The 11,480-nt window shown below is 33.5% G+C and overlaps 1 protein-coding gene across 1 annotated transcript in view; it reads left to right on the top strand.

Annotated features, from left to right (window-relative positions):
• LOC136838639 (glutamate receptor 1-like) overlaps positions 1-11,480 on the top strand; it is a 527,409-nt gene that overhangs the window by 514,917 nt on the left and 1,012 nt on the right. Inside the window, exon 20 of the mRNA XM_067103948.1 lies at positions 3,911-11,480. This exon is cut by the window's right edge and continues 1,012 nt beyond it. Coding sequence (XP_066960049.1) covers positions 3,911-3,985 — 75 coding nt within the window. The 3' untranslated portion in view covers positions 3,986-11,480. The remainder of the gene's footprint in view (positions 1-3,910) is intronic.

Raw genomic sequence — 11,480 nt, forward strand, 5'->3', positions numbered from 1 at the left:
GAGAGAGAGAAACTAATTACTGTATAACAGAAAAAATACCGGACGGACTTACAAATAACAACACTGGTATCATACTGTCAATGTTAGGTCAACCGGTCTACAAAAGTTCCACTACCGGAATAGCAACTTAATGCTGGAGGCCAATTTGAAAAACCTTCCGGCAACTGATTAAAATCCGTTCCTTCCTCTGACTTCTCTCATCATTCCAGCCAGAAAAATAACCCTCGGAGAAACAAAGCACCCTGACTTGCATACTCTCAATATTGACTTTTGACTACCTCAAGCAAGTTGCGCTCTCTGCAAATTAACTTTCTAAATCACATGCACATGAATGTATATACATATATGTATGTATATATGTATATGTATATATTTGTCAGAATTTAAAATGTACTATATATTTCTAAACCAATAAGAATTCTAGTTTCAGAAATACAATCGTATCCACTGTATGGAGTGAGCTACCGAAAATGATCGGGACATTATTAAAACAATAAAAAGGAATGCTAGCAAAAAAAAAATTATAATAATAAAAATTAAAAAAAAACTGATATCGATTAGTTAGTGTGATGTTTACTTCATTAAGAAACTCTTGTAATGCATTAAACCGAAGTTTCATTTACCAACATGAACCATTTTTTTCCAAACTACTTCCTACCGCCATCAGGTGTTGCACAAGGCATGAAACGTGTCAGTATTCGCTACGGACTCATAAGCCCCTTAATGAAATTCTTAAGAGAAATATTTTCCTCTTATTAAGCTGCCTAACGAGGCCATCGACTTGTTCTTAAGGAGTAGCTCAAGGCCTCTGGCGGAAGAAAGGCAAACTAAATTGCAGAGGAGAACAAAAACGTCACAGTTACAAAGGAAAGAATGGACTTACGAAGAGGTTAAAACCGAAAGGAACTACTGCAGTGATGTGGTAATAGGTAATAAAATGACAAGGAAATGCTTGTCATAAATAATAAATTTTCCGTGAACTTTACTTTACTTCGGATCCCAGAAAGCGTGTATATTACTCTCCACCAAAGACACAGGAGCTGTGGTGTCAATACATTAGGTATACTTGAGCTGCTACTTCTACAGAATAAGAAACATCTTTTGATTATAAAACTAACAAATAAAAATTGCCGGGTAATTTTCATTCTCACTACGGCGCCATGTTAATATACAAGCCAGGACTTGAAACCCAGGAACAGGAATCTACGCAAAAAACGCAAATATATGAAACGCATTTAAGAAAAAATGCAGGCACTAAGCTAATAAATGTGAAAAAATATCACCAAATTCTTTCGAGATCTAAATTCTTAAAATTATTATATATATATATATATATATATATATATATATATATATATATATATATATATATATATATATATATATATATATATACACATACATACATACACATATACATCATATATATATATATATATATATATATATATATATATATATATATATATATATATATATATATATATATATATATATATATATAATGTTATATATATATATATATGGCTCATCAACAAGATATCGAGAACGATCCCAGACGGAGGATATAATGTTGTTCATGGCTCTGAAACCTACGAGAACATCGATTGAAATTTTGTTCATCTCAAACCTACAACATAGATTGAATAAGATATCTCTTTGTTACATAACTGTGGGGGATCGCAGCCAGGCTGGTGAAGAGCAGCTGCTAGGAACCTCACCCCAAAAATACTGGCAGGGAACTGGAACACATTTCAAGGCCAACCCCACAAAAAACTCAAAGTTTTCAAGTACACTAATACTATTTTGCGGCCTATTTTCCAATACAAGGATTTTATGGCATAGTATATCTGATTATGAGGGAAAATTTATTTTTTGAAGCACTATAGTTTAGTATTTTAACATTAAATCAGTTCACCGCAGCAGGGGATGGCTCCAAAGAACACAAAAGACCATGGTCACAGCCAAATTCACACTTTATCTCCTGAATCATGTATGAAAACCCTGCGTAGAAAGTTCCACAACATTAGCCGCTTCATACACCTACACAATACACTGAACCATCCTGTACACACCATGCCAATCACTAACCTTTTATTCTCCATTCTTACCACATGCTCGAACATCTCAAAACCCTCTGATCCATCTTTTAGCTTATGCTATCATTTCTATAAGGTCTACTTGCATTAAGATTTCTCTAACTTTCCATTAATATTCAATATATTTACCAGGCAAATAGTTTATCCCACCAACTTCTGTCTTTTTCTCAAGTTTGCATTCAACATCCAGAGTTCATTTCCATAAAAGGCGGTTGGCTCAGCAATCCCTCCATACATTTCCACCTTGACTTCAATAACTACACTAATTCTCTTCCATACCTTTCCACGAACTCTGGTACTTTTATTGCTTCACCCATTCTGAATTTCACTTTCCCTCCAATTCTGCCATCATCCATTACATTTAGTATTACATACCTGTACAAACCCACTACTTCCTTTCTTGACCATCAATGTAAACATTCATTACTACATCTTCCTAGTTTTCATTTCCCTTTGTAACCCTGCTCATGCTCATATTAACTTTCAACTTTCTCCTCTTACAAATACTTCCAATCTTTTTTTAAAGTTCCTGAGGTCCATTTAAAGTTTCTGAGGTGTATATATACATACATACACACACACATTATATATATATATATATATATATATATATATATATATATATTTATTTATACCTAAAAATGCATATTCTGTGCTGACACTAATTTTATTAATGTTCCCATACTTGTAATCAATAAACCCCTTTTCCTGAGCTGTCTTTGCCTTCTTACAGATAATTTACGAAACTGTAGCTTTACACAGTCTCATTAGAAATATCGGTGATTCTGCAGTGCTGATAATTGCACCGCTATTGAGATACAGAATATCAACTACCAACTCAGTCCCTGCCCATTCAGAGTTTCCTGTCCTCCTAAGCCCTGTTTTGACCATTACTGCTTCTCAGCTAACCAGTTGAGACAGTGGGAGGACGATTCATTCTTAGCCTTTTCTTGGTTTCATTTATGTGTCTTTAGAATCTTTTAGGAAACACTTTACAACTGTATTTGGAATCTCTTAGGAATCACTTTACCATTGTATTTCGAAGTAAGACATTTTTTCATATTATTATGAGCTTGGGAATCCAGACCCTGTCTTCTGTTAAACAAAATCTAGTTCATTAACATCAAATTCTCGAAAAATTCGGAAAATTATACTTTTTCTCTTGATTATGTAGCTTTCTCTACTAGTGAAAAGGGCACAATCTTTGGCTTTATTTTTCTTACCAGATCGGTAATTCATCTGGCCTGAAAGCCATTTCACAAGTTTGTTTCTGTCTGCCCTGTGTACATAATATGACTGGGAAGCTGTTTGTATACGTGTATATTATAAACATGCAGGTTTTGTATGTATATGGTATGAAATGTATTTATGTGTATGGGTGTTTTTTCAGTGTGCATTCGTTAATATTTGTTTCCTTATGGTAAAATTAAAGGTTTTCAGTTTTGTAATGACTCTAAAGAAAATCTTACGGGTAAATTCTGACTCATAAACTTACACAAAATCTAAATTAACATGGCTAAATAACAGTATAAAATAAAACAAGTGTCTGCCGGAAAAGATAATATACGCCTTATATGCAAGGTACAACTAGTACTTATGCCCTTGTCTCCAGAAATTTAACTAAACCCATGTAATCAATAAACTAGTAAATTTGTTTTTCAGTTAACCTTTTTGGCTAATGCTTGCTTATATGAAATAAAGTACCCAGTTTGACTGTTCTTAAGAGAATAATTGTTCATGTGTTTTAAGGTCTATGATGCTTTTCTGTTTGCTAACAACACTGTGATAAAAACGCTTCTTCTATCCACCAGTTTTACGCACCTGCCAGCCAGTTGTTCCATGATGGCGAGGCCGTGCATGCAACCAACACCCATACCCAGGTCTGACGGCGGCCCTGTGCCTCTCAAGGCCCACCATCGCACTTGCAGCTACTGCACGCCTCCTCTCAGTCATCCACCAACCAGCTTCCCCAACCTCTACAGCCTTCTGCCCAGCTCCAACAACAGCCCTTAACTCCCTACAGCTATCATCATCAATCACAATATCAACAGACCCCCATGCAGTCCTATGATCAGAGACGACCCTCTCAGTCATCTGTAAGTGGGGCCTTTCCCACATCACCACAATCCTCTTCTCAATTGATCCTTGGCCAAACACAGCTTAATCACACCCTGCCATCCTCATTCTCGCAGGCACAAATCAACCACAATATATTCACGTCGGTCAGCTGTGATTCCCAAGCTCTGCTGAGCACCTCACCCCCTTTGGTCACCTTCAGCCAGCCACAATCTGTTTGGTGCTCTTCTGGTAAAATGAATCCACCGCCGCCGATCGACCAGCCAACTATTCACTCAATCACAAGTTCGCAGCCTGACATACAACCAACTAATTCACAGAGCATAGTACAGGCGCCAACCACATCAGAGTGTGCAGATTTTCCCTTCTAGGATGGACAACAGAGAATGCTGTGCGGCACGTACTATTCCTCATTGCTTTTTCTACTTTTTGACAATCAAGGTAATGAAAATTTGTATACAGACATGCTGTTAACGGTATTTAAGATTGTATTTTGTGTAGCATAATTTTCCACTAATATCTTTTGACTTGAAATCATATCTAACAATGACTGGCAATTTTATAACACAAATGAATCAGAACAAATGGAAGTCGAAGTCCAAATATTTCTAACTCTTCAAAACTTCTGTATGTACAACACAATTTAAAAATATATCCGGGTAAAGATCCTAACAATATACCTATTTTTTCCATTCTATACAAGTATAGCTTAAGTTTACTTTTCTATTTTCACTGTTGCACAAAAATCGGAGACAGGAACTTAAACAGGTGAAAAATCAAGTATTTGATAAGAAAATTTTAAAATTTACAATGGAACATCTTATTCCACAAAGTATTTATTTTATTTTGTCTTGTTATCTGTTACACGAAAATTGAAGACTACCCTAAACAGGTGAAAAATCATGTTTGACAAGAAAATCTATACATCTATGATAGAATATGTCATTTCACAAAAAATTATTTATTCTTATCATCTTCTGAAAGAATATAAGGTGAGCTTATGTACAAAGCAAGAACCAAATAAAATTTAGATGTTCATTTAACAACTAACATCACTAAGAAATCAATGTAAGCATACATTTAAAGAGACATTAGCCATTATATTATCAATTTACTTGATCCATGATTACATTTATATCAGTTTAAAGTATTGAGTCTTGTCTCGTCCTCGCTTACAGGACAAATTTGTGATGATGTACATTTTTCGGTTAAAGTAACACATACAATATAACAGTTTTTATACCGTTATTCAGACATAATACAATATAACAGTTTTTATACCATTAATCAGTTGCTCGAATTAGTCTTGTGATAAACAAATCTTCACATAGATTCACTGTATAGATACCTCTTCCAGAAAAATCTTTACAGTTTCCAAAGACATACTGTTGATGAAAGGTAAAGATTCTCCCTTCAACACAAAATAAGGTCGTTTTAAAATATGAAGCTATTTCAAAAGTGGATTACAAAATTAAATCACTAATTTAAGACCATTCGTTAATTAATACATTAGGTATTTCAATATTCAACAATGGTAATTCTGTGGCAATACTCTAGATAATTTGTTCTGGCCATTTTGTCCTGATAAGTCACAAAAGTACGACAACAAAAATGAACGGATAATGTAAGAGACTTTTCTCCAAGTACTTGTAAGTTACTTGAAAGTGTATGCAGTTTAGTTTGCAGTTTTAAAAATTATTTTTAAAAATCTAATGAAAAGGAAAAATATGTTTTACAAAATATTTGTCATGCAATTATATTAAATATGCCAGTTATTTTAATAAGCTATACTAAAAAATAACAAAATCCATAAAAAAGTTTGTTTTTATTATAAAATCATTATCATTATTACAAAGTTTCTCCTTATATAATCTAAGATTTTCCCCTGCGCATCTCCAAGGCGATTTCAACCGGCATCCTTCCTATATGAAATTTCTTACAAGCCATGGTATGATTTTGTGTTTCTGATCTACTGATATACCAGACAGAGGAACTTTTACTTAAAATATTATAGCCATACACTGATGAATTTAACAGTATTTTATTTTTCTCAAACCACAGTAGGTTCTAAATATTATATCTTCATGTGCACGGACAGGAGAGGTTCCATGAGTGGGCTATAAACAGATTTCTTTTCGTTACTAAAATATAATTATCAGCTGAATATCACTACGAAGAGAATAGATAAATTATAGATGGGAGAGTTTGATTATGCCATTACAATTGTCCAACTAAAATCAAAAAGACTGTTCTTAAATTAGAAAACTGGGAACAACTAGAGGATAAATATATTTGGCAATAATATGCATCCGTTTGAATATTCCCCTCATTAGTTACCCCATCATCTAAACCAAAAATAACTTGGGTTCAGTTAATGAGATCACTGAAAAACTCGTTATTTGACAGTGATAGATAATCTTAATTGTTGTATTTATTACTTATGGAATTCTTGAAAAAAAGGTGAAACAAAACTTACAGTCTTAGCTCCACAATAAGGTATACAAAAAGAAAGGTTTTGCCTTAGGTCGATAGGCGTTGACTTGTTTAAGATTATTATTTAATGTTATTATTCAGTCCTCTGGAAAACTGGCAATTCATGTCAAAACCGAATAAAGATCTGACTGCAAAGACCAAAACTGTAAAACTCATAGAGAGATGCTTGGTACAGTTGCTTCTCAAACCCAGCCAGACTATCTGTGACTCTGAATATTAATTCGACTATTTTGCTTCGGACTACAAATGTGTGAGTCACGACAAAAAAAGGTTGAACTCTGATGGAATTATTGGAAGGTTTACATACATTTAAAATTTCAGTAAGTTGTATACTAGTTACTTTACACTACCTTGTATTTTATCAAACAAAATTCTTTGGACAAAAACAAAAATGAATAAGAAATACGATTAAAAATTACTAAACCAAATTTGTGACTGACAATCACCCTTTGCAAAACATGCAAAAGAACATTCCAGTTGATTTAAACTGCTATAGCTTCAAATAAAATGTATTTGTAATTAATAATAACAACACCAATAATGATAACACAATGGCAGCTAATCATGAATGAAAAAATAACTTACAGGTAATGCCACCATAAAAATGTATTAAAAGTAGCTGGAGGTTAAAAAAAAAAAATAAATAAAAAAATAAATAAAAAAAAACAGACAATTTTATGAGTTTTTCAGTGCGGCGTTGAATTTTTAAAAAATGCAACATTATTCTAACAACTTACTAATTAAAATTAGTTCCCTCAGTTTTCTGTCTTTTCCCTGCGCCAAAAAAAAAAAAAAAAAAAAATTTTTGTGATGAAAGGTAAAAGCATATATACCTAAAAAAAAAAAAACACATAAACGGGAGGTTATGTAAAATAATGACATTTGTAAGAAACTCATTACATATATAAGTACATAAAAAATAAAAAACAAAGTGGTCACATGTTAAATAACAATTACAATTTGGAATTCCCCACAAATTACGCAACAAAATATTAACTTTCATCAATCATTTATGACGAAAAACTACGGGGCTTGAAACGCAAACAAATAAAAACTGCGTAATGGGGGGGGGGAGGTCTGAAATTTAGTATTAAAAGCCCAGTTCATTTATTTCTGTCAGTCTACGTCAACAGGTTTCTTGCACAGTAAAACACTTGCGGTCATACAGGTACATAACATAGGTGAGGCTCATGCGCAAGGTTGAAGAAAATTTCCCGGTAATGATATCATTATTTATACTTTATATGGTGCAGTTAACTTGCAAAATACACGATTTCTTCTAATTGGAAAATGTATTTGTACAGCGCATACATATACCTCTATTAGCAATATAATCAAGTACATATAAGGTATATGTACTGTACATACATAAACTTAATAGTACCTACATCATACACAAGAATAGGTGGCAAAAAATCATATATAAAAATATGCATTAATTGTATTAGTACAAGGAAAAATGAGGTGGACTTTGGCGTTCGATGCTTTCCCACAAGTTAAAAAAAAATGTGGACTTTTACACCGGATACCTTTTCACTGCTTTGCTTTAATAGTAAGTATGAATTATAAACTGTGAAAGGGCATCCACCATTCTCTATTATTTTATTATGTAACGGGCGGGCACAAAAAGCTGAAATAACATAATAGAAACATGGAAAATCTTTATGACATACATGTTAATGGTTCTTTATATATATGAAACACCCATGGCTTCCCTCGCACTAATATTTTATTCATTAAAGTGATTTTACGTATTGGTACACTAACCAAATTAACTTTATCTCTAACCTAAATGAATTATCATATGAAAATTGTAACCCTATACCGGCATGTGCTTCTCTATGTAAATTATACTTCAAGTTTCCGAACGTAAACGTACCAATTTCAGCAGTATTGTACTTCTGGAATATTTGGACGCCAAAGCAAGCAAACAAAACAAAGATTAGGATACAAGTCTTTCCAAACTCTTGGATGGAAGTTCCTGTAACAACTCAGCTACTCCATATTCGATTGGAAAATGTCACCAGTCGTGTTCTCTAATTTTTCTTTTTCTTCAGAGTCTCTAGCAATTAAAAAGTTAAGTATACCTTAGTTTAACCAGACCACTGAGCTGATTAACAGCTCTCCTAGGGCTGGCCCCATAACTAATATTTTAGACATTTTTCAGGGTATCTTTTCGCCTATTAATTTATAAAATTTTCAGGTTGTGCACCAAAACGTCTCTTAAAATCGGGGAAACAGTTGTTGAATGTTCCTTTTGAAACGCAGGCAATATAATAAGATGTAAAAAAATATAAAAATACTGTATATATTTTTCACACCATACCACAATTAAAAGCGATCAATTACCAATGGCAAAAAATAAGACATTGCCAAACTCACAAAGACTGTTGTTTTACGGCAAAACTAACACTATTTCTAAACAAATGAATAGTGTGAACGTTTACCCAAGCAACATTGCGAAGACATCTACATAATTGCATTTAGCTTAAAATATCTAAACCTTACCTTAAATAATGTTGTTATATTTCGTCAAGAGAAATTACACGTCTTCTAAGCAACATAATGGGTTAAAATAGATACATCTCTTCCCAAAGGCATAATTAAAAAATGAGCACTGAGTCATTTAAAAAGGACAACAGAAAACCTTTTGAAGGAAGATTTTTTCAACTGTACAGGAATCAATTTTCTCCTTTCAATGTGTGTATGATTTAATGTTAGTTTTCTAAATGCAAAACTATAACCCGTCCATCTGCCTAAAATTTCCATGTAATTGTAGTCACGACATAACCTCATTATCTTTAGATTATTTGCAACCCTGATTTATCCGTACACACATTCTTATGATCTATTACGTACGAATAATTACACGACTGGGATCACGGAAAACGTAAATGCGAGATACAACGTTGCGTAAGTGTATCGGACTTCGTTTAAAGTCTGATTCAAATAAGTGACCTGCACTGTCGAAGCATTAAGCTATTTCAATATCATGATTTTACGAACTCATCTCTTGTTTACTATATAAACTTGCAAACAAAGAACCGCGAAGGAGGCTTCAGTGCTCATTATCTCCAAAAGTAATTTTTACAAGTTTTTCGCATCATTCAATCACTCGGTGACTAATACTTTATACCAGTAGGGTTCTTTACAAGAGTTTCGGTTCAATGCAGTCACTAAATAACTGATGTCATTCGTGCATAAAACAAATAAGTCTAATATAAAGACGATTTAAAGTTATAATTACTATCAGAACTACGATTACGTTATTGTGGTACAAAGTGTTATGACGATTGTACAGTAATTCCAAACGTTGCTGCAGACGATACAGTGATGCTCAAAACTAATCTGAAGATTATTTCTTTGACTCCCCTGAGATACCCTGAATCAGTACGAATTTAAGGCATATTAAACAGACAAACATGCCATTTCTTTACCTTACCTTCTGTACTTGCTGGTGCTTATTTTCACGAAGTACAGGATTTAAAACGTAATCGTTTGCTACCGTTAACGAGAAACCATATAATTTTTCTACCAAATTAATCAGGTGTCCAGATCCTCATGAAATTTTCACAGATTCAAAGGTTTTCAGTAGACATACAGTTGAGGTGTTGTCAAGATTTCAGCACTTGCTCTACAGAAAACCTTGATTACATGCCTAATCCATGATGTTAACGAAAATTAAAACAAAACTCCTCGATCTGCATCCGAATCCGGATTTATGTTAATACCTGATGAACTTTTCCTTCTCCGACATCCCATCCCTCCGCATAATTCCATTCAAATCAATCAATAATATTGAGTGACAGACTTACAAACAAAATAAACAAACAGATAAACCTAAACATTCGTTAGCGAAGGTAATTACGTAAAGTATAGGCTAACGAGAAACACGTCGCAACTCTTATTCATTCGGTAATATATTAGTCAGTATCAACCCTCTAATCTCTGTTGATTTTACTGCGAGCTGACAAAAGTCTCTTTTACTTCACATCATTAATAAAAGAGCAGTTGATCAAAGTCATCTCAGCTGAACAAGAGTAATCATCAACAAAGCACCACAACTAAGGAGACACTTTCCCCGAGAACCGACTTCATAGCGTTAATCAGAAAACTTTGTTGAAGACGATAAACTTTCCTGATACGTTAGGAGAAGAGCTATGCTCTTATGCTCCTTTTTTACACGACAAGAGCAGGTAAAGAAGTGACAAATGGCCCAACTTTTCTTAAGAAGACGGGAAGCCACAGGAGTAAATTTTTAAAGTCAAACTTATCTTTCTATACGTAAAAAAGGGAGAAATTTCACGTTCGGGAAATCTTTCGCATGGCTTGAATATATTTATTCAGTAAAACAAGCCTGCCTTCAAATAGTAAAAATATCACAGGATGGAAATTAAACTGTTTGTAAGTCATGAAAACGGTTGGTAAGCATTGCTTATCTTGACCGGTTTCTCAAATGTTTGTAAAAAGTCGTTTTCTCTCTTTAATAATCACTTTACGTTAGGGCTTTCCCATCAACAAACCATATAACACATTCAAGTCTGTGGAGACTTAAGGCAATATATTATCTTTCTTTCATCCCGTCAATCAGTCTCGCTGTCTCTAATAATTTTCTTTGGTATCTGCTTCACGTTAAGTCCCTCAATTGCAATAATCCTATTGGCAAAACGAGTGATGGTTATTGTTTTTTTTTTTTTTATTAAAACTCCTTCTATCTCACTCTTTTCTGTTCCCTCTGAACACCCAAAACTTCATTCATATATAAACAAAACATTTTAATTAGAGGTTAATATTAATGAAATCCCAAAAACA

The sequence above is a fragment of the Macrobrachium rosenbergii genome, chromosome 5 (assembly GCF_040412425.1).
Source record: "Macrobrachium rosenbergii isolate ZJJX-2024 chromosome 5, ASM4041242v1, whole genome shotgun sequence".
NCBI classification, from domain to species: domain Eukaryota; kingdom Metazoa; phylum Arthropoda; class Malacostraca; order Decapoda; family Palaemonidae; genus Macrobrachium; species Macrobrachium rosenbergii.